We start from the raw sequence: 22,680 nt of genomic DNA, 5'->3' as shown, positions 1-22,680 counted from the left end.
TTTTCTCAAGCACAAAAAGCCATCCATGATAAAAACATGGCAGTATGCTCCAAATATCAAGACCTTTTTCACTCTAATGTCCACGGTCATCAAAAGCTGCTTAACAAATCATGTTGAGCAGCCAGCTTAGTGCAGATTCAGCAAGAGGAACCAATGGCTTTACAGGAAGACGGTGCTTGATTGTGCTTGAAACATAAGGGGCGACACTTTAAAAGCTTTTGGATCAATAGTAATATTATGAGGTACCATTAACCAGTTGGTTAGTGGACAACACCAGAGACAAAACAGTGGAGAAGACAGGGGTTTATCCCGGTAATTCCTTAAGTGTAGGGCCAGTGGGATAAATGCCAAGGGGTGTCTTCTTCAGCAGCTTGATAGTTATATATGCAGCTTAAATGGATGTGTTAGAATCAAGAGGTGTGTTTTTAAAATGTATTTTCATGTGCAATTGTGTTTGTTCTCTGGAAACACAGCCAGTTACTGTTTGCGTCAGGAGTTTCTTAATTGCAGCCTGGGAATAATGTCTCTGCGCTCTCTCTCCATTCTCCTGTCCCTGGGATGAATTGAGTTGAGTGGCTTTTGGATCAGTCTCTTGCTCTCAGCTGACCTGTGCGCATTCTTCTGGTAAGCTTGGCTCCTTGAAGAAGGCAGAGGTTTAAGATCAAGATGAAGGCAATGGGAGTGTCTTGGCAGTGTTTTGAAGGAAGCTGGCAGTGTACTTTAGAAGGGTCTCCAATTATTTTATCATTTATAAAATATAAATGAACAAGCTTTGCTTGTATAAACAGACCAGTGAGAGCAGCTATCTGAGTTATGAGTCATGAGTCATGAAGCCAAAACCACAACTGGTCTTCTTATCAGGCATCTTCGTATTGCATGACCATAGTGTCCAGTGTGTCAGTGACCAGGTCAGCTGGAGGAGCGGGGGGACTGTGTTCTATATGTTCTCTCTGTGTGCAGGGGTCTCACTGTGCTGCTCTGTCCCTCCAGACAGGTGCGGGAGGCCACAGGCGTGGACATCAACATGAGGGTGGGCGTGCATTCTGGCAACGTGCTGTGCGGTGTCATCGGCCTGCGCAAGTGGCAATTTGATGTGTGGTCACATGACGTGACCTTAGCCAATCACATGGAATCAGGAGGGCTGCCGGGGTGAGTCCTGGATTGGAGTAGTGTCATGTTACCTGGATTATATTTGAATTTGTTTTTCCTTCTTTTTCTTTACTGTTCTGGAAGATCCCAGCATACCATACCCTGGGCATATCTAAGACACCGTACTATAGTTTTTCACGTTGTCTGAACACTCGTATGATGCATTTAAGTTTCTTTTTCTGTGCTGTGCGTCTCTGCAGGCGTGTCCACATCACAGAGGCCACCCTGAAACACCTGAACAAGGCCTATGAGGTGGAGGAGGGCAACGGACATCTGCGGGATCCATACCTGAAGGAGCAGAACATCAACACGTACCTGGTGATCGACCCCCGGGTAGGCCTGCCCTGCACACAGGACCCAGAAACCCCGCCTGTCTGCTTCTCACTGTAGCTTAGAATTGGCTTTTTTTCCAATGGTGTATTTTTTTTTTTTTAAGCACAGTGAGAGAATGAGAAGATGTGCTTAATGTCCCCTGTGGAAAGGGCAAGTTCCCCTGCTGGTAACGGCTAGATTGGTGTCCTTCCCAAAGCTTAATAGACTTCAAGGAGGCTTTGGCAAGGAGACGCAATGATGTCATGTGGCTTTGCCACTGTTCTTCCCCTGGTGGTGATAGCGCTCCCACAGCACCGCCGTGGCTGGGTTCTACAGTGCACTGAGCCAGTTAATGGTTCTCTGGCCATATTAAAATAAGCTGTAGTGATGGAGTGGGAATTATTGTGACCACCCACGCATTATCCCACAGACAGGGGGAGATGACGCACTTAGAAGAAATTGGGCAGTTCTGGTAGTGTAACCTGGTGGGGAATTAAAACCGGTTGCAGTGATGCAAGGTATATCTGCTGACCCCCCCCATCTCTGCCCCCCATCTCCCCTCAGTCGAAGGAATCATCTGTGAGCAGCCAGCGGAAGACCAAGCAGTGCCGGCATAACGACGGGCTGAAGATGCGAGCGTCAGTGAGGATGACGCGGTACCTAGAGTCCTGGGGCGCCGCCAAGCCCTTCGCTCACCTGCAAAGCCGCGAGCTCTGCACCCCAACGGGAAACTGCGACCTGCACGCCAATGGGAAACTGCGCAAGGTAACCCCGCTTTGCCCTGTGGCCCCCTGATCAGAGGCCCAGCACTCACTGAACTCCCCCAGGCCCTGCTGGCACAGCACTTGAGTGGGTGCAGGTTTGCAAGCTGCAGGCCGTGACATACACTGGGTAGCACTATCTGTACAAATTCCCTTAAAATCTAAGTAAGCTCACAAATATGATGGGTCAGTGCATTTACGTAATTGCTTTTCCATTTTTTTTTTTTTTTTTTTTTGGGGGGTGTGATTGCTCTATGCAGTCTTTATCGATGATTGTGTCCTGATGCGAGCTGCAGCCAGGCTGAATAGGCCCTCTGAGTAATACCACGTGTGTTTTCCCTTTCAGGACATACCCTTGCGTTCACTCGTCTGTCCAAGGACAACAGACAGGTAGGCACCCATTTCCAGTTCAAACACTCACCCGTCACTGCGCCTCACTACACAGACAGAGGGGGTTTGCTGTAGTTTCCGCCAGGGAATTCCCTACCTCAGTCAAAGGCACAGTGTACAAATGGGGAGAGTGCATCTGGGGCCGTCAGGACTAGCAGACCAAACTGTTTTTTAGGGAGGGTGGGAAACTAAACCAAAGATGACAGGTAATTCATTAATTGATATGGGAAAAGTGCAGCGTATGAATATAAACTGTGCTTCAGTATCCCATTTCTCTAGCCAGCAGAGTGATTTTGTTCTGTTTTCTTTGGTTGTTGTTTGGTTGGAAAATTAAATGCAGTATTGAATTTGAAATACAGGGCACCTCATACTATTTTAGTTTTATGATGTTGTGTGTGTGAAGGAGGGGTTAGTGGTGGTGGTGGTGGGGGGTTGGTTACAGGAAGTTTAAATGTTATTTTGTTCTTTTACTGTCTGCAAAATCTGGGCCATGTGCAAGACAAATATTTGTTAATGTGTGAACTGAACATGAATTAAAGCTTTGACGGTTTCTCAAAAAAAAAAAAAAAAAAAATCGTGGTAGTTTAACCTGAGAGAAGGCTTTTTAGTTTTAGTCATTTTCATGTTAGATGTAGCTGCTGTTCTTTTTCTGCAGAGTGTCAGGCAGCGTACGTACTCTGAACGGTACAAGTAAATGACACCGTGGCTCTGATATCTCCTGGGGTTCAGTTTCAAGTGGCCTTGCTGGCTGCAGCAGGTCAGACATGTCACCTGACTGGCACCAAGCATGGCTGTATTGTGTAGGCTGGAGCCTGAAGTGAACGCCTTTCCACCTGTCTTCCTGGAGCTCCACTGGGTCATGCTGGGACTGGCTGTGCCTGGCGCTGGGGGCAGTGCTCTGGTGGTATGGTGGCTGGCGCTGGGGCAGTGCTCTGGGGTTAGGTGGCTGTTGGCTCCTGTTGCCTGAGGGCTTGATGTGTGCTTAACTCCAATTGTCCGTCCCCTGGATGCCCCCTTTCCTGAGCGGTGCTCAATGTGTGTCTCTCACTGTCCATCTCTGACAGCCTGGATGAGTCCCTGGAGGAGCCCTTCTCTCTCTCCACCTCTCCATTCGTCAGCTATAAGTGAGTGGTGTGCCCTGGCCTGCCTGCACTCTGGTGTCACTCCACTAACACCCCGGTGCTCTCTCTCTGCACCTCTGTCCCTCTGAGCATCTTGCCTCTCGGTCCATACCTCTGCCTGGACATCTTGGGGCTCAGGAGGCAGGCTGCATGGCACAAAACAAGCATGGCCATTAACAACAACCCGGACACTCAGTCGTACTTCCATACTACCCCAGCACCCCCCGCTCGGGATTCGAACCCCACCCTCACAAGCGCTCCTCCAAGCGCTCCTCACCTCATGGCACCACCCAAAAGAGGAAAAAACCACTATGCCAAAAGACCAGGTCTCCCAAACAGGAGATTTATACACTCTACTGGAGTTACGTCACCACGTACATTTGGACAGCAAAGCGTGTAGTTTGAGGGGAAAAGCACAGGGACACCTCTAAGTGTTTTAGCATGTCCTCCATCAGGCAGGATGCACACTGAGGTGACTGGTGCGGTCTTCTAATGTCGTGGTTGGCATGTCCTGTTAGTCACAGCTCACATCTTTCACTAATTTTCCGTAGGCCAATGAACAAGCGCTCACAGTAGACCCCGGTGTGGTTTGCGTGTGCGCATTGGGGTTGTCCGCATGCTGCATCACTAACAGCCACGACTGGTCCACAGAACACTGTGTGACTGCCCACTCTCTCTCACTCCATCCTTCTCCCCACAGGAACAGGTCTCAGAAGAGCAAGTTCGACGAGGAGCTTTACAATAAGATGGTCATGACCATCGATGGACTGAGCTCCAGCAAGTACGTATGTCTGTAATGTCCTCCTCCCAAAGAGGATGAGATGCTCCTCCGATATTGTTAAGTGTGGAAGGAGCTCCAAAAAGATGGGGTATGAAATGATTTGATCTTCCTTGCATTAAGTGACACCAGTGGAATGAAACAGCTTGCTGCTATTCAAAACCAATGATCATCTACTCTTCTCTATCATCAAAAATTATGTTTTTCTTGGAGCTGGCAGAAGATATTTGTATTCATTGTTAGAATTTTTTATTAGGCTGAGTGGTCTTGTGTGTAAGAGCTGCAGGGGTCCGGTGGTCAGCAGTGCAGTGCCTGTTGGCTGTGCTGTGTGGACAGGGGACAGTCCTGCCTGTTCCACACTGACAACTCTGCTCACACACACTTCTCCTGTTTCAGGCAGTGGATCAAATCAGAGGAAATGTTCAGCTTCACCTTGTGGTTCACTAAGAAGGAGCTGGAGAAGCAGGTACGCACCCTTACTGTTGAGCTATATGATACTGTGTCTGGAGCCCATATACAGTAACTCTGGGGAATTAGTTCAGTTTGATGTTCAAGGTCTTACAGCAAAAACTGAAGACTGTCCAGTCACCGTTGGCCCCGTCCCTTCTCTTTTTTAGTATCGCGCCATCGATCTTCCTGGCTTCAAGTACTACATCGGCTGTGCCAGCTTCATTTTCCTTTGTATCTTTGTGGTCCAGATGTGTGTGGCAAAACAGTGAGTATCCCCTTCCCTTTCACTCAGTAAATTAGAAACCAGCATGGACTCCTGCCTAGACTAAATAATAGAGTGACAAACACGAGAGAAAGAGGACAAGTAATAGACCGACTATGACTCCCATTTACTATTTTGAGGTCAGTCAGGTGATGCCTTACCTCTCACTGCAGGGGAGGAAGGCTATAGGGATAATATTGCAATAAATCTGATACCCAGATGCTTCTCAGTCCAGATTCATGTTCCATCATCTGCACATCTTCCTGTTCCAGTGTATTAAAGCTGTGGGGTCTGAGCAGGCCATGAACCACTGCTCTTCATGGCCCTGTTCAGGTTACTGTCTTACACACCCGATTTTGTCGCCTAGGGAATCATAAAAACCTCCCATCAACACTGATCATAATACACTGCTGCCAAATACATTGCAATGTGTGCTAGTGTTTGTTGTCCCATTCAAGGAGACGACGCATAGAAACAGCAGTTACAGAGGCTTTCTGCTCTGTCCTCACAGGCCCCAGGATCTGGGCGTGTCGTTCGGGGTGTCCACCTGCATCCTTCTGCTGACCCTGTGTGTCTGCTTCGCTGGACACCTGCCGGTTAGTTTAAGATCACACCAAGTACTGGATCAAGAGCCGTGTTGCTTTACACTCTTGCTGTGCGGTTTTGTGTAGATATGTGTTAAGAGCACAGGTACTGTTTTGTGTCTCATGTCCCCAGGAATGTTTTTGAAAGGATTTGTTTGCACACCTCTTCCTCCTGGTCCTCTCTCACTCTGTCTCTCTCTCTCTCTCTCCTGTTCCACTCTCACTTACCCTCTGTCGAAGTGTTTCCTTTTATCTTGCTTACTTCCTATCCCTACTCACTCATTCATTCACACTCACTTGTTATTTTTTTTTGTCGCCCCTCCCTCCCGGCAGCGGTTCTTCCCCGAGCGGCTGGCGTCCTGTCAGTGGCTGAGCACTGTGTCCGAGGCCGTGGGCAAGAAGCCATTTGTGCGCCTCCCTCTGGCCGTGGCCTCCACTGCCGTGATCCTGATTATTGCCGTCATCAATCTGGTAACCCCCCCATCGCTGCCTCCAGCATTGCTCTGTCTTCTCCTGTACAGAGTGCGTGTAAAGCTTTTGCCCCCGATCTTCCCCCGTCCACATTATCGTTGAATGCATTTCCCCACCGTAACTGGATCAATTCACAAGCAGAGTTGAGGATGAATGTGTGCAGCACACGTCCTCATTGCCGCTGTGTCAGAATACTACCGTAGAAAGTGTCTGTACCACTTATTTTATTCTTCATTATTTGTGGGTGCTGCTGGCATTGGCCCCTTCTGGTACAGCAATTTGCTTAACTGATCTCACTTCTGTCTCCCACAGTGCTTCTTCCCCTTCCCAGAGCTGTGCAATAACACTGCTGCCTTAACCAATGCCACAGAGTTTGAGGCATCCCATGGGCTCTTCTTCATGCCGGTGAGTATGACCCCACCTGCCAGCCCAGCCATCCCATCTCCACAGTGCCTCTCTGAAGACATGCAAGAGTCTGGCTACTCAGAGATGGGGTGGAGGATTTGTCCCTTGCCGTCTTGTCAGCAAAGATGTTTTTCAAATTAAGTGAAATGAAGGAATAAAAATCCCTGGTGCATTTTGGCAGAACCATGGTGGACTTGCATTGGTATGTTTTGTGCACAATACTCATGAGTAACCACTGTGTGTTGTGTGTGTGTTTCTCCCTCAGTACGTTGTGTACTGCTGTCTCCTGGGCATTGTGGCCTGCGGGGTGTTTCTGCGAGTCAGCGTGGAGCTCAAACTCATCTTCCTGGTGCTGGCGTCCATTGGTTATTACATCATCATCCTACAAACCCACAGTAATCTCTTCGAATGCTATGGCTCTGTGCTGTACCCCAATGGAACCAGGTACGCCAGTCCACCGCGCCCCACCCTTCATTTGGTGGTCCTCATCCACATCCCATTGTTTGTCTTTTGCCTTGGGCAGGTACTGTATGAAATCAGCAAGAAATGCTGAGGACAGCCTGTGGAGGCTGAATGTTGGATTGTTTAACCACTTTAGTCAGAATGGTACCTTTGTGATGAGCGTGTTGACATCCTAGGTGTTGAAAGTGGATGTTTGCTGTCAAGTTGACACATCAGTCTGTGAAGCTGTGAGGGGAAGATAAATGCAAAGTATTGGGCCCTATGTTTTTGTGATGCTGACGGACTTGTCCTTGTCTTTCAGTGACACAATTCTGGAACAGTCCGGCCTCATGAAGCACCCAAAGGTGATGAGCTGTGTGTATATCTCGCTCTTCCTCATCACCATGGTGTTTCTAACCCAACAGGTAAGCCCCACATACCATTACCTCACCAGAGCAGTCTTGGGGGGAGCTGGTTGTTGGTGATATATGAGGGCAGTGCTCTCACAGACAATCTCTGCCCATTTATGTTATGAACATGTTTGATATTGAACAAGGCACCCTCTCTCTCTCGCGCTCTTTCTCTCTTGCGCTCACGTCCAGACTGAATACTACTGTCGCCAGGACTTCCTGCTGAAGAACAAGAACCGCCAGGAGCAGGACAAGATCGAGACCATGGAGAACCTCAACCGGCTGCTGTTGGAGAATGTGCTGCCCGCCCATGTCGCCTCCCTCTTCGTAGGAGAGAATAAAAAGAACGAGGTGGGATTCCTCAAAAACAGTTTACTTACTGAAAAGTATAAGGTAGGAGCCCTGCACGTGAACACTGACTGTTCGCTGTGGAAATTCAGATGGCAACCACCCCGCCCACCCATTTTTAGTTTTCCTCCTTTATTTTTCACAATCCCCCTCTCCATCCCTTCATCAGAACACCCATGTGTGACATCACCTGCCTGTGCACACACTCTGCAGTAGCAACGTCATGCAATGTCTCTAGGGTTACCTTCCATACAGCGCTGTCTAGTCAGCAGAGAGGCCCAGAGAGCAGCCCCACCCCTTCTAGAGACCATACCAGCACTGACAGCAGGGCCACAGAGGTGTCCATCAATAGTTTAAAATGATCAAAGGCACTTGAGGAACTTGCTTGACAGTCCACAGCCCAGACTGCAATCTCTTATTTTTCTAACTAAGAATTATTTGGCACATCCTGTTCTTATTTGTCTACCAGTGTGTTGGGTGAGATTTGTAGACATTCTCTTATGTGTTGAATAGTGTTTTCCAATCAATTTCTTCCCCCAGCTCATTCATAAAACACAGACTGACCTTCGGCTACTTTTCAGACACGAATCACAAGGGTCTGCAGCAATGTTATTCAGACAGACAGGCTTTGAAAGAAGGACAAACGTTTATTTTTTTAAACCTGGGGAAAAAACATCTAAAAAGACTGTAGGCTTTCGTTAAAACAGACCAAGTCTGTTGGAAATACAGAAATATTTGGCCCTTTCAAAGGAACAGTGTTTTGTGAGAATGGAGGCATAGGGTAGGCTAGTCCTGTGAATTGCGGTTAAGCTCCTCAAACTGGATCCAAGCTGCGGGAGAGAATACCAGGGCCGCCCACATCAGAAGTGGAAGAGCTGGGCAGTAAGCTAGGACAGAGCTCAGTCACGGAGACGCTTCTAGACAGTGCTGTTCTTGTGGCAGTTGGGTAAACAGACCGTTCATAGTTCCAGTGCAGGCGGTATGGAAGGTGTTTTGTATGAGGGTGCCCGTTGTGGTGATTGCGGTGTGTATCCATTCCTCACTGCAAGCTCCTCATCACCAACATAAGAGCGCCGTGGAATGCCTGGCGTCGGCAATGCTTCTGTCGCGTCCTCCTGTTCGTGGTTTGTCTGTTGTAGCTGTTGCTCGTGTCTGTTGCAGCGGCCCACTGACCCGGGCTACTGTGTCCCCGGTGTCGTTGCAGGACCTGTACTACAAGTCGTACGACTGTGTGTGCGTGATGTTCGCCTCGGTGCCTGACTTCAAGGAGTTCTACACGGAGTGCGACATCAACAAGGAGGGCCTGGAGTGCCTGAGGCTGCTGAACGAGATCATCGCCGACTTTGACGAGGTCGGTTACCTTAAAATCCACATGTACAATTTTTTCAATTTGCACTCATCCATGGTGTGTTTGTTTTAAGTGTCTCTATACATGGCTAAAGTGTATTACAGCATGTGTGGGTGGGTGAGTGAGGCAACGCTGTACTGGGTAAGTAGTAGACCTGCAGTTAGGCCTGACCGCTGGAGATTTATCCCCACAGCTCCTGTCGAAGCCTAAATTCAGCGGGGTGGAGAAAATCAAAACCATCGGCAGCACGTACATGGCAGCAGCAGGGCTCAGCGTTACCGCCGGGCAGGACAACAACCAGGTGGGCTGGGGGGCAGAGCAGGCAGGGGGTGAGGGAGAGGGGCTTATCTGCCCAGTGAGAGAGAGAGAGTGCAGTGAGAGATGGCTCTTCCTGTTGTCTCCCTAGCCGGCGCAGGACCGCGAGAGGCAGCACACGCAGATCGGGAACATGGTGGAGTTTGCCATTGCCCTGGTGGGGAAGCTGGACGGCATCAACCGCCATTCCTTCAACAGCTTCCGGCTACGTGTGGGTGAGTGTCCCCCAGGCCCCCGGCCTCTGCGACGCCATCATCGTGGGGGGGGACTGGCAGCGCTCCCTTGTCCAGGAGAAAACCTCGGCTTGTTAAAGGAAGGCTTCTATGCTTTCTGTTAATGTAAAAGTCTTGCTTATGCTTAAGCCTCCCTGCACAATACTCCGATGCAAAGCGAGAGCTGGCACTGTGGATGTGTTCCTCTGGGAGTTCACTCCAGAGACAGCTGCCTGCTCTGCCTCCCCCTGGGGATTGGGGTCTGTGAAGCAGTTTATGAGTATAATTAATTCCTCTCCCAGTAGAAACACATACAGCTTATTCACAATACAAATGTAATATGTCTTAATGCTTCAGTGTTGTGCGTGATTATAACACGCCACCATCACGAGCACAGATGCCAAGAATGACATTGATTTGTTTCAATCTGTGGCACGCTCTGTGGCTACCTTGCGAAGTGCACTATACCAAATAAAAACTGATTAATTGATCGGACATTCCTGCACACGTCTGCACACCTTGGGGGAGGAGGTGTTCGACACGCAGTCTCTCCACCAGCATCCAATGTGTTGTAACATCTCTCACCGTGTCCCACTGTCCTGTCAGGAATCAACTACGGCCCAGTGATCGCAGGGGTGATCGGAGCCAGGAAACCACAGTACGACATCTGGGGGAACACGGTCAATGTGTCCAGCCGAATGGAGAGCACTGGAGAGCTGGGCAAAATCCAGGTACCCGAATTCATCCCGTGCCTTTCCTCGTGGGTTCCCTGGCGTACTTTTGGCAGCTGTCTGCCCGAGAGAATTCAGATTTGAATTCTTCTACAGATGGCCAACGGTCCAAATTGCAGAAAACGCTTTTGCCAGTAATAGACTGTACTAGACTAAGACTCATGAACCTAGCTTCTTCTGAAGGAAATGGAGAATGGTAAACAAATGAGTTTTCCCATTCACCGCTACATCAGCAACAGAAGCCAGCTCACACGAATTGCAGTCAATTCGAAAACATTTTGAGGCATTTAGTAAAATTTTGAATTTAAATGGTTATATTTTGGTCTGTGCTGGGGTTAGGGTTAGAGTCCCCATTAAATAGTCTTTCGTTAAGTTTAGGTTTGCTTCTCTACTGACATAACTGAATCCCGTGTGGATTTGTATAGGCCTAGCAGTGTTGTGGTTCAGGCAGTTGCTTGGCCCACAAATGGGTCAGGAAACCTAATGGTGTTATGCAGTGAGTTTTGATAAGGAGACAAGGGGCAGGAATCCTTTACTCAGTGCTATATTTCAAATTTGCTAATTACTTTTTTTGGGTAAACCGGAAGAGTTGTTAGTTTTTTCCTTGCCTCCTCGGCTGTGCACTGCTAAGCCCAGTGATCCCTGTGTGTGTTGCAGGTGACGGAGGAGACGTCCAACGTGCTGCAGAAGCTGGGCTACTCCTGCGAGTGCCGGGGGATGATCAAGGTGAAGGGGAAGGGCGAGCTCAGGACGTTCTTTGTGTGCACGGACATGAGTAAGTCCCAGGGCATCGCTCTGAGCTGAGAGCGTGGGTCACTCGCTCCCACTGCCACTGCCTCACCCCAGACACTTGAAGAAACAACCTACACTTTTATTCAGATTTTTTTTTTTTTACTTAAATTAAATTACCATATACCTAGTATTATTAATAAGGTTCCTCTCATTAAAATGTTTTTTTTTTTGGTGGCTGGGGGAGGGGGGATAAAAAAAAAAAGTCACCTGTCGAAGGAGCAGATGATGATGGAGATGAAGTACCGCCCCACAGAAAAAGGTTAAGATTTCTACTGTTTTTTATTTTTATTTTATTTTATTCTCCTCTGCGCTGCATTGAAGAATCCAGCACTACCATTTACAAGAAGGTGGGGAATTGACTGAAATATTAGAAACTGCAGCAGACTCAGTATTTGCCTAGAGTGACAACTTAGTTTTATTTAGCTATTCGATTGCATTTTATTTTAATTGTAAATTCTTGTCTTGTATATATTTTGGAGCTGCTGTTTTGCACTTACTTGAAGAATAAAGGAGCGTTTCAGACAGGTTTTTATTTATGTTCACAGGTCAAACATTTCCTTGTCTCTGTATTTTGTTTTGTTTTGTTCTTTTTGTTCTTAAAGCAAGTTGTTGTTTAGTGTGATACAAACGCCTAATTCCCAGATCTGGAAGCCAAATAATCTGAATGCTGAACGGCCCGCTTCGATTATGATGCGCACTCTGTGTAATTACTGTGTAATGTGTTGTTTAGTCGTGTTTCGTAAAAAAAAGGTTTCATTATCTGAAACCAAGGCTCTTATTTTCAGTCACCTGCAAAATTCTCACTGATAATGCCGTGCTTTTTCCCCAAAAACTAAATCCATAACCAAACGGAGGAATGAACACTGCCACCGTGTGGATGCCAACACACACCTTAGCTGTACAATCAATATGAATAGAGAAAGCAAAACAAAAACAAAAATTCAGCTAAAAGTTGTGATTTTTGTATTTACAGTTTACAGATATGGGGGTGGGTGGTAGGGTTTTGTGATAAAAACGTCATGATGATTCCTGATCTCTGTAACCGAACGGAAAGCTACCAGTCCAGAGCCAACTAAAGGAAAGCCTCATTCAGTCAGTGTGTGTGCGTTCGCTGTTGTACGTACTTGCGTCTATAGGTCAATGTGAGTGTGTGCCATTTACATCCTATTTTGCCATTTCCGCCACACAAAGGATATTATTTAGCTTTCATTTCCTGCATGTTTTGATACAATACCTACTGAAGCAGCAGGGTGAAATATAGAATGTTTTTTATTTTACAAAGTTTATAAGGAAACTGAGTAGGAGCCTCAAAGTGCTGATGACATTTGTAATCAGACTGCCTCTGGTAAACTTGATTCTTTATGTGCCTCAAACATATTATGAATGAAGAACTGCTGTTATTATTGAAATACAAATGAGTGATAAGCCTCCATTCCTCTCCCTCTTGTTTTTTTATTGTTTATTTAAAACTGTTGCTGCCCGTTTACTCTGTATGCAGGTATCATTCAAAGAGGAACAAATGCAAGTGTGTGTGTGTTTTGCATTTTTTTTTTTGTACAGTCCACAATAAACAATTTTCAAAACATATTTTGAAAGGGTCATTATTTGTGCTGGAGGACCCTGGGAGCAACTGCTGTACAAACCTTCTGGGAAACTAATGAATGGATCCTGACTTATTATTCTCCGTTACTGCTAGAATTAAATGCTCTGCCTCACCTTGAGACTCATTTTTCATTACAGCTGCCTCTGCGGCTCGCGAGGCTACTGCGCGGTGCCTGGTGTCTGATCGTGAATCACAGGAAGGGATAAAGAACCACGAAGCCGTAACCCATTAACCTTTCACAACTGAACTGGTAGGGTTTCAGAGAGGCAGGAGCAGTGAGACAGGTGTCCTAGAAAAAGGGTTTATTATGTAAAACACGTACAAACTCAAAGCAACAGCATCTTCTGTACAACAACAAAATGTCCAGGGCTCCGAAAATGGTTTATTTTCCTCCCCCCATGTTAAGCTATGGTGCTGGTTTATACTGCTTATATCACAGGGACCTCTTCTTGTCCGCCAGCACACACCCCCACAGACTCCGCAGCAGCTGAAAGAACAAGAACTAAATTAAATCAGTTTCTGATGCAGGCCATTCACAATCGCAACTGCCAAGGGTATTTTAACCCCACGCCACAACTAGTGTAGCTGACAGCAACAAAAAGACTGGCCCCCAGGAAGCGGAGCTCTGGAGACGTCTCCCACTTTGAGGCCCCCGCGTCGCAACTCAGTGACGGAGCGGAGGGACACTGATCAGGCAGGGGAGCTCAATGCCAGTCAGCTGGCGGATGGCATGGCAGGGAACGTCACTGACCTGTGGTGAGGTCGATGAGGCCATCCTCCTGCAGCCCGGCTGGCAGGGAGATCCCCATAGCCTTCCTGATGCCGTACAGGCTGGCGAGGTCGCCCGGGGACACGCGGCTCGCCAGCTCCTTCAGGTTTCCGGTCACCTTCTCCGCTACACAGACCGAGAGAGAGAGAGAGAGACACCTTGGTGAGACATGGTCAGAACAACTCATGCTCTGGGCCAGCACTGCCAGATCTCCGGAAGAGACTGGAGGACAGCTGTGCCACGTGGACCTAAACAACACAGACAGGAACCACACACAGGCGTACCCAGCAGCAGCTCTTTGGCGCTGGGGGCGAGCAGGCAGATGATGTTGGGGGGAGGCTTGGCGCTGAGCCGCTCGTTCTGGACCTCCTGCAGCTCCCGCAGTAGCAGCGTCGTCTCGTCCAGCTTTTTCTGGAACTTTTGAGCCTCTGGAGCGGAGAGAGGGGAGAGAGCCGTCACACTGGGACCTGCCTGCCTGTCTGAAGGGAGTCTCACGGCTCTCATATTTGGGGGTAAATAACAAAGGTACGGTTTTCAATCTAATTTTTATGTTGTGTAATCGTGATTTTGGTAAGCACACATTAATACTCCTTCACTGCGCACTACTATGTGGAGAAGCAGACGTATTCGACTGCCTGATGCAGCTCGAGACCACCGTTGAAGCTGGGGCTGGCGGGACAGAGGCCTGTGTCTTTGCCCTCCTTACCTTCAGAGTCCAAGGGCTGGGGTTCGAGGTCCAAGCCAGCCACAGAGCTTAGCGCAGTCAGGCTGTCCTTGCAGCCAGCCTCGGGTTCGATTATCTGCAGAGGAGAGAGGAAGGGTGGAGCTGAGAGAGGGGAGTCATGGTTTGAGGCGGGGTGCACAGGAAATACCGTGCTGATTTGTAGCTGCAGCAGTTCTGATTACATTAAAGATAAAAAAAAATGTGGTTTGTTTTATAAAGATGATCCAATTTCCTGTGATGACTTGTTAATGTTAATGAGTTCAGTGTATGATCCCTTCCCTCCCTGCCATGAACCCTAACCCTGATATTAAAGTACGACATAGTGCAGCAGTAAACACCCCAGCTGGGACTGGATACAGATCGAGGAGCCTCATTGGGTACCAGGCACAGGACGGGGGATGCTCAAGATTGTCGGGCAGCGGTCTACGGCAGCAAACAAATCTAAGAGTAGCTTTAACATCAGATTAATTTCCAAGTTCTTCTGCCCACCTGGTTTTGCAGTTTGTCTGCTAATTAGCTCTGCAGTACAGCATGGGAGTTCTCTTTATAGGGGAGAATTGCAATCACCCCATCCATTAACCTCCTCTGGGCTACCTCTCAATTTCTCTGACTCCCAGACGCACGAGGCAGTTGTTTACACAGCTGCAGCAGAGTCTCAGGCCCTAGGCCGCGCTGTGTGGTGCTCAGTGGGGGGGGGGGTGTAGTGCTGCAGGATCAGACGCAGAGACAGGATTTACCTCCACGTCGCTCGCCGTTTCTGTTCCCCCCACTTGCTCTTCACTGTCAGGGATTGTCTGAGACATGGGAAAGGATAGAGTCTTTTGAAGCCATTATTTACCCAGTTTAATAAACAGAAAAACATCATGAAGAGACATGGACACAAGTGAGAGAAGGCCTCCCTCTGTCTGTGCCAGTCGCCACTGCAGCCGTGTTCATATATAAACTGATATTTCATCACGTCGATGTACTGAATATTGCGTTTCCTATTGAAGTGAGAGATGGCACATTCAATAATAATGACCGATACATCAAATCACAAAACCAAACCTAATTCCCAAAGCTCAGTAAACCAGATAAAAAAAACAATACAAAAACAAAAGCCTTCATCAACCTTATGCCTGGCAGGATTAGCATGTGCTCACCTTTCTGAACTTCAGAATAACCCTCAGAGAGGGAAAAAAACCACTGGTCTAATGACAGCTGTGGGGGGTTATATGTGGAGATAATCCACAGATGCTCTGTACTCGGTTGTTAATCCCAGGGAATCGTAGGCAATAAGAAAATAAACATTAAGCAATTTCCAAAAATTATAACCCCCCCGGTCACAGAAATATTTACTTAGTTTCATCTAAGACTATCAGAAAACAAACTAATTTAAGAATGGATCAGAAGGTTCTGCTGTATCCAGACTAAGTGGTTTGTGCCAGATGTCTGTATAGGAATGCGTTTGGGATAAAGATGTTTCTTGTGAATGCCCCTCCATGCCAGGTTCTGCCCCAGTATGGCATGTAGCCTGTGATCGTGAAGCGCTTCGGCAGATACAGTGCAGCGTGCCTCAGCCTCACACTCTCTAGCCGTCCTAACATCACTCAGGCAGCAGATTTGAAAACCTCATCCTGCCCCCTAAAGACTGGTAAGGATGCTGGCTCACGGAGCAGCCAGAGGGGGTTATATCTGACTGCACGGGAGGTTGTATACAGAGCTGAAGACTTTTATTCTGTGGTTGGAATCAAATAAAACACAAATTCCCCTTCGGTTTTTCCCCTCAAGGGTTCCTTGAATGTAAGGATGTTATACGAAGTTCCTCAACATAGTGAGGCCACACCACCAGTTAAGGGAAACCCCCCCCGTGTTTAATGCTGGTGTTTAACTGACTCAATACTGAAAGGGGTTTTATTCAGCCTGCAGAGTCAGTCCTACCGTCTCGAGCTCCTTCAGGGTCCTGGAGTGCTCCCCGTTGGTCAGGGCATCCAACACGTTGTCTGCCATCTTGCTCATGTACTGGTCTGCCTTCGACAGGAACTCCTGGATGCTGTGGGGGGGGGGGGGGGGAAGGGAAGTGGGTAAGCTTTAGCTTTGAAGTTGGCCACACCAACATTTTCAGAACAAAATGCTTTTTAAACACTGCATTTGAATATGCTGAAAGAAAAAAAGAAATTCTAACCAAGCGGACAGTTTATAACTGTTCCATTTCAACATCAGTGAGAAGAAATTAGGTAATAAGATGTTTGCTTTAGCAGCCCCACTCAACCTGTAGTTACTATTTTGAGTGGTAGCTTGTTCAGTGTTGGTTTCCTGTGCGAAGTGACAGCTTCCCGCTGAGCACTTACCTCTGAGAGCCCTGGACACTGGGCTCGTCCCCATAGAAGGAGTAGATCAAGTCCGAATCGTCTTTACTGATGTTGGCAAAACTGGAGTCGTAAATCGGAGCGTAAGAGCTGAACGGCCCGTAATTCATGTAGGACACTATGGAGAGAGAGCGGACCGGTCTCAGACACGGCAGTGCCGGCACTACCACCACTATACTATTGTTGCTGCAGTGCTGTCCATTTAGGGCTCATATGATATCTTGCTAATATATGCGATCTGCATTTTAAAGTTTTAAATATCAATGCATTTCTTTTTCTTTTTTTTTTTTTAAACCTGCACTTATTACTTCAGTCCTACTTCAAGTGTAGACAGCATAAATACGTTCATAATTGTAACAAACACAAACAAAACAAATGCATTGGTCAAAACTCACCTGGTGTCACCTTGTTCCTTTTGTCTTCTTTAAACCCCTGCAGGGTGTTTATGCCAGTCTGCAGCCGGCCCATCATCATGCCTAGCTTCACAGGACAGTATCCTGGTTCTGTGGCAGAGAGAAGGACAGTTTCATCCCTGTACTGGCAAACAGAATATACCTTCAGCACTGCACAATGTCCCAGCGAAGGGAATGGTTTGGAGTGAACTTGGTGGTCCACACTAACCCAGGTGATGTTGCCAGGCATGGGCACGGGCTGGGAGGCAGTCAGTCCTTTGGATGAACTGCCATTGTGCCATCTTCCATCTCTATTACCTAAAGAAGGCTTCACCAAGCTTGCCCAGACTTACCTCCCACTGCCAAGTCAGCTGGGTTTAGGATGCCCAGCGTGGTGGTCCCATCAGACTTCCGTCTCTCAAACTGCATCTGAAAGGAGAAACAGGTCCCCACCGTTACCAAACACTCCCTACTACAGACCTGAGGCCCTGTGTGTTATCTGCAGTGAAAGATAACAGACCATAATCTTGATTGAATGCCGGGGATGATAAATATTTTGATTGCGATGCCAAAACCATTCCAATTCATCTACACTATCCTCTAGAGAATCGCCCTTCCTGCCCCACCCATGTTCCCCTCCACCTGGTGTGGCTACCAGCCTCACCTCCAGCTCACTCTGGAACCCTCTGCTGGTCAGTTTGCCCCCCGACTCCTCGATCAGCTTCTGGATCTGCTCCAGCTCCTTCTCCGCCAGGCTGCTGCTCCTCTCCACATCCTCCTTGGAGTCCCTGTCGGGCCTGCAGGCAACACAGACAGGCAGGGGTGAGAGAGCGAGACAGAGAGGAGCGATCAGGTGGCTGAGATGTACAACTCAGAAGACCTTCCCTTCAACACAGCAGGAATAAGGTCAGCACAGCAGGTGACGGATCGACAAGAGTAAATAAACCGCACCGTGATACAACCACCTACCTATTGCCTGGTTTTATATACACACTACAAGTCAAAAGCTTGGGAGCAAAAGAGCACATGCATGGCGGCTGGGGGTCACTCTTGTATCTTGTAACAGACAACCCACATCCCTGTATAAACAGTGAAAACCAGGAGCTTGTGCCTGAACCCCGAGCAGAGCACAGAGGGCAGCAGACACTCAGGCACTGCAGCTTTGTGGGACACGGCTTTCCACACCCAGGCGAGAGGCAGACGTGAGGCAGACGTGACTGGACCTGCGAAAGGCGTTCCACTCGTTCTTTGTGTTGCAGCATTCCAGCAGTGCAAGCAGCACACAAAGCGCCCGCTCACTTGGGCGGCCCTAGCGCATAAATACAGAATTGACTAATGTGATGTAGCAATCGCCACCCCCCCACCCCTCCATACAAGAGGAGTATCGACTTCAGCAAGACAGGCATGTGACAAGGGGGTTTAGCAAGCCCAGGCAGAATTTACATGAAAACCAATTAAAATAACCATGACATCATCAATGCCAAGACAGTCCTGAAGATGGATGGTGAATTTTTTTTTTTTTTTTTTTTATAAGAGAACAGCCAGCAGTGTGTCTTGGCTGGGGAGGGGGGCAGTACCTCTTGCTGTCCTTATTTGCCTTGCTGGGTGTTTTCAAGGGCTCAGAGGTGTCCATGGGCTCCTCTCCATCTTTGGGCTCTTCCGTGCTGGGGCCTCCTTCCTTTGCCGCATCCCCCAGCTCACCCTGCTTGTTGGTACACTCCAGGTCGGCCATGAACTCGATGCTCTGTTTCAGACTCAGCAGACGCTCCTGCAAAGTAGGACCGAGTGTTACCTAAAACAGAGACCGGCGTAGGGGGAAATGTGCCTTGGAGAGATTATATTTCTGTAAATCGGGATTCTGGTTGAAAGTAACACGACCGGCCCTTGTCTGCTGCCTCACACTCAATGCAGAGAGCACCTGCGCCCCCTGCTGCCCTGGATAAGGTATGACAGAGAGGGACAGAGTTTCTAGAAGCCCAAAATTGTATGGCTTTCTAATACAAAGACCTTGGAAATCACAGAGCAGCATCAATGATTCCCTGCATTCTCTTTATTATTATTATTATTATTATTATTATTATTTATTTAAACAAAAGTTTTGACCTTCATTACAATTCAACTCAGCCGTTATTCCGGAAGTCACCCGCCTGTTTCTGTGAATGGGTATCAGTGCTGTGACCGGCGTCTGGACTACTGGGCAGAGCACTCCTCACCTGGCTCAGGATCTTCATCCCGGAGTGAAGCAACTTCTTGGCAGCCTTAAAGTAGATGGTCTCCGGCTTGTTGTAGATCATCGCGTTCTCGCACATGATTTTGAAATCCGCCTGTATGGACAAAGTTTAAGAGTTTGATGAGGCGCGGGAGATTAAACAGCTAGACTGTCCGTGCAGATCTGCACACTGCCCGATCGGTCTTTCAGCAGCAGGCACTTCTAACGGTACACGTGTGCGGACCGCAGAACGCAGCACTACAGGGTTTCACTGCTGTGCGACAGTAATGATCACTCCTGCAGCCGGGCACATTTAGACACTATTTTGTTTGGTGGCTCCACAGCTCAGCATTACCTTGAGCTCCTCCAGGGACTGGTACTCCTCTCTCTTCACCTTCTCCTTCATGGTGCTGAAGTCCATGGGCCGCTTAATGATCAGGGAGTACCCAGGCGCGATGAAGTCTGTGACCGGGAACGAGAAGAAGGCACTGGGGTCCTTCCTACAGAACAGACAGTCAGTGTGAATTACCAGGATCAGGAACGGCAGTGTAAACGTGTCTAGTGTCTAATCTGTCTCTTCATGCCTTCAAGGGTTCTGTCCCCATATTAGTTTTATTTAGTAAAAGACAAGTTAACAAAAAATATAACCTCATGGCATTTTATTCAGTTGTCTGCAGACAGGACAGCGATGGTACAGAGTCAGCCTCACTCACCTCTGGAGCTGCCTGATGAGCTGGGTGAGAGCTTCCTGCAGGGGGGACAGCTCTTTCTCTGAAAAACAGCCAGGAGGGGGTCACGGGTTAGACGCTTCATAGTTAGGGAGATTGGTAACCGGAATCACCAGCACGCACCACCTTCAAACAGAGCGCCTTCACTTTGGGATGTGAAATGGTCATTTCCCTCAATTTGCCTCCATCACAATACCCGTAAAAGCAAGACTAAACGGAAAGCGAATCTCCGTGCCGTATGAAATCCGTGCCTCTCGCCGACTCCCTGAGCAGCGGGAGGGTGAGACGGGTCAGGGTGGGAGAGGGAGAGCCTGCAGGAAGGCTGCGACACGGGCGCACACAGACTGCGGGGGACTCACCCTCCATCTTGGCCATGGGGGAGCTGATGTGCTTGTCTGGGGACAGCTCTGCTCTGACAGGGGTCTGGCTTCTCTCCTGCTCGTCTGCGTCCGTCTCCATCGACTGCTGACCTTTCTTCTTCTTGGTTGTCTGAGAGAGAGAGAGAGAGAGAGAGAGAGAGAGAGAGAGAGAGAGAGAGAGAGAGAGAGTACATAATCTCTACCCCTCCAACCACAGTCTAATGGGCGGTCAAGTTATTAATTTATCTATAAATGTTGAGAAAGCCAATACTTGGGGATGCCACCGCTTAGATAACTGGAGGCTGGGCTCTTTATACCTTTTTCTTTTTCTTCTCCTCCACAGCGGGGTCGGGGCTGTGTTTCTCTTTCTCTCCCTTCTTTTTTTTCTTCTTCTTCTTGTCCTTGTGTTTGTCGTGATCGGCCTTGTCGTCGAAGGCGGCGGGGTCGTGGCTGGAGCTCCCGGTGGACAGCTCGGTCACCTCGGTCCCGGCTACCTTGAGGACCAGCTTCAGCGGCTTCTCCACATACTCCCCTGGGTGTGACACGAACAGAGAGCGTCCAGTCCCATGCAAGGCTAATGCACAACAACCTGCTCCGATAGGCTGCAGCTGCTTGACAATTAACAACCAATTAATGACCAATTACCACTAATGGACCTGGATAGTCCAAAATATACTAGTCCCAGCTCGCTAACACAGGCACCCTGGATGTGGTAGTGCTGTCTAATTCTACGCCTATGCACAGTAAGTTATACTTTATAATGTCATGTGGTGAATAAAATAAGGTACCGGTTCGGAATATAGTAACAACTGCATAGAGATCTGTAACTAAAATCGGGTTCAATTAGATTACAGCAAAACAAGTCTGCATCCACAACTTTCATTTAAATTCCCTCACAGATTGTATTTCAAGATATTAAAAACGCCACACTTTCATATGTTATTACAGCGCTCGGTTCATTTATACAACAACATGCCCATCGGTAGGAAAGCGACCTGGGGACCATCGTTTCGGGGATTTACCTCCGTAGGTATGTTTCTCCGACTTGTGTTTCTTGTGTTTCTTGCCCATGTTTGTTTTAATCGGCAGTGTTTTGGTGGTGAAAACGCGTATTCAGCAGCCCCGTCTCCGCGGCACGGCTCTTTTGTTTTGCCCCGTTTGACACCCGGAAGCACATGAGGCGAGTGGCGGAGAGGAGGTCCAGAGAGGTGCGGGTAACTGCAGCGCCCCTGCCGGCCGGGGGTCAGGGCCGACCACAGACAGAGTTGAATAAAAAATATGGTAGATTAAAATCATACATCGACATTTCACTTTTAATGAACAGACATACGCCTTTAAAATACTTTTTAGACATGACTTAAATACGTTTAATCTTAGTAAACATTGTATTCATGTAATGTCAATATGCCGGAATAATAACATGTTACTTTTTGGTTCAGTATGATTTTTTTTTTGTTCCAGATTGACACTTTGTCTGTCCTTTACCAGACTTTGTCTCATTTGTCTGCAAATTGGGCTCGTATTTGTATATTTGTTGAGTTATAAATGTATATATAATAATACAATAATCGTAAACCAATCAATAGTATTTAGAGTAGGAGTAATGCGTACCATTAATACTATGTAATAGCATGTAGCTTAGTAGCATAATAACATGACACGTTCTAAACAAGGTACGTTCTAAATGTACACGTCATATTACAGTAGGAAACGTGAGATGTATCCTGCTGGAGTTAATCCTTTGGATAAGTCATTCACTTTGAGTAATTCCTGTAATAATGTCTTCACTTGGGACAGTGTTGGCGGAAGTGTTTTATTGGATCACATGATGGCGCTATTACCTCACAATGCAGCTCAGTCCGTCTTCGGAGAAATTACGCAGGACGTCAGTAGGCGGCAGAGAAACATGCATTTATATCTCGATCTCAGTCCAGTGCTGTGCGGAGTGGGATGTGTTGTAATTTTCTTTTGCCTATCAGTATTGCAGGATGTTTTCTCCCGTAGCGTGTTTTGCTCTGTGGTGTGGTTACAAGATGGCCACACCACACCTGTACTGGCTGGGGAACTGGGGGCTGTGTTAAGAGCACACTATAGCAACAATACAAACCACTACAACAAAGATGATCTTTCACCCTATTAGTTTCATATAGGAGATTAAGAACACTGTGAACACCGTGGAGAGGCTACAAATTGGTGTCCACTGTACGATCATCTCTGCCCCTGTGATCCCCAGTGCCCTTCCTCTGCTGCTCCAGTAGGAAGTGCTGG

The 22,680-nt window shown here is 47.9% G+C and overlaps 2 protein-coding genes across 6 annotated transcripts in view; one reads left to right on the top strand and one right to left on the bottom strand.

Moving 5' to 3' along the window:
- adcy7 (adenylate cyclase 7) overlaps nt 1-12,865 on the top strand; it is a 50,070-nt gene extending 37,205 nt beyond the window's left edge. For 3 of the 4 annotated variants that reach the window (XM_066713454.1, XM_066713455.1, XM_066713457.1), the window contains exons 9-27: nt 991-1,149; nt 1,350-1,482; nt 2,026-2,226; nt 2,569-2,612; nt 3,677-3,736; nt 4,434-4,514; nt 4,908-4,977; nt 5,129-5,226; nt 5,735-5,819; nt 6,141-6,278; nt 6,591-6,683; nt 6,949-7,127; nt 7,447-7,549; nt 7,727-7,885; nt 9,087-9,233; nt 9,424-9,531; nt 9,637-9,760; nt 10,364-10,488; nt 11,146-12,865. In XM_066713454.1, the coding sequence (XP_066569551.1) occupies nt 991-1,149; nt 1,350-1,482; nt 2,026-2,226; nt 2,569-2,612; nt 3,677-3,736; nt 4,434-4,514; nt 4,908-4,977; nt 5,129-5,226; nt 5,735-5,819; nt 6,141-6,278; nt 6,591-6,683; nt 6,949-7,127; nt 7,447-7,549; nt 7,727-7,885; nt 9,087-9,233; nt 9,424-9,531; nt 9,637-9,760; nt 10,364-10,488; nt 11,146-11,292 (2,254 nt within the window). In that variant the 3' untranslated portion in view covers nt 11,293-12,865. The remainder of the gene's footprint in view (nt 1-990; nt 1,150-1,349; nt 1,483-2,025; nt 2,227-2,568; nt 2,613-3,676; nt 3,737-4,433; nt 4,515-4,907; nt 4,978-5,128; nt 5,227-5,734; nt 5,820-6,140; nt 6,279-6,590; nt 6,684-6,948; nt 7,128-7,446; nt 7,550-7,726; nt 7,886-9,086; nt 9,234-9,423; nt 9,532-9,636; nt 9,761-10,363; nt 10,489-11,145) is intronic. The other variant, XM_066713458.1, reaches the window with a different exon arrangement.
- Nucleotides 12,866-13,170: 305 nt separating this feature from the next.
- Nucleotides 13,171-21,592, bottom strand: brd7 (bromodomain containing 7). 2 transcript variants are annotated; one of them, XM_066713459.1, is made up of 17 exons: nt 21,435-21,592; nt 20,730-20,944; nt 20,413-20,542; nt 20,039-20,096; nt 19,681-19,825; nt 19,330-19,440; nt 18,694-18,884; nt 17,781-17,913; nt 17,470-17,545; nt 17,120-17,227; nt 16,707-16,842; nt 16,297-16,408; nt 15,114-15,170; nt 14,359-14,452; nt 13,937-14,080; nt 13,635-13,778; nt 13,171-13,370 (listed from the first exon to the last, which is right to left on the bottom strand). In XM_066713459.1, the coding sequence occupies exons 1-17, from the start codon at nt 21,481-21,483 to the stop codon at nt 13,312-13,314; spliced, it is 1,962 nt and encodes a 653-aa protein (XP_066569556.1). In that variant the 5' UTR covers nt 21,484-21,592; the 3' UTR covers nt 13,171-13,311. The 2 variants fall into 2 exon arrangements, with proteins under 2 accessions (XP_066569556.1, XP_066569557.1); XM_066713460.1 differs by lacking the exon at nt 15,114-15,170.
- Between the last annotated feature and the right edge of the window lie 1,088 nt (nt 21,593-22,680).

Source organism: Amia ocellicauda, chromosome 9 (genome assembly GCF_036373705.1).
Source record: "Amia ocellicauda isolate fAmiCal2 chromosome 9, fAmiCal2.hap1, whole genome shotgun sequence".
NCBI lineage: Eukaryota > Metazoa > Chordata > Actinopteri > Amiiformes > Amiidae > Amia > Amia ocellicauda.
This window is presented reverse-complemented; position numbering and strand designations above follow the sequence as displayed.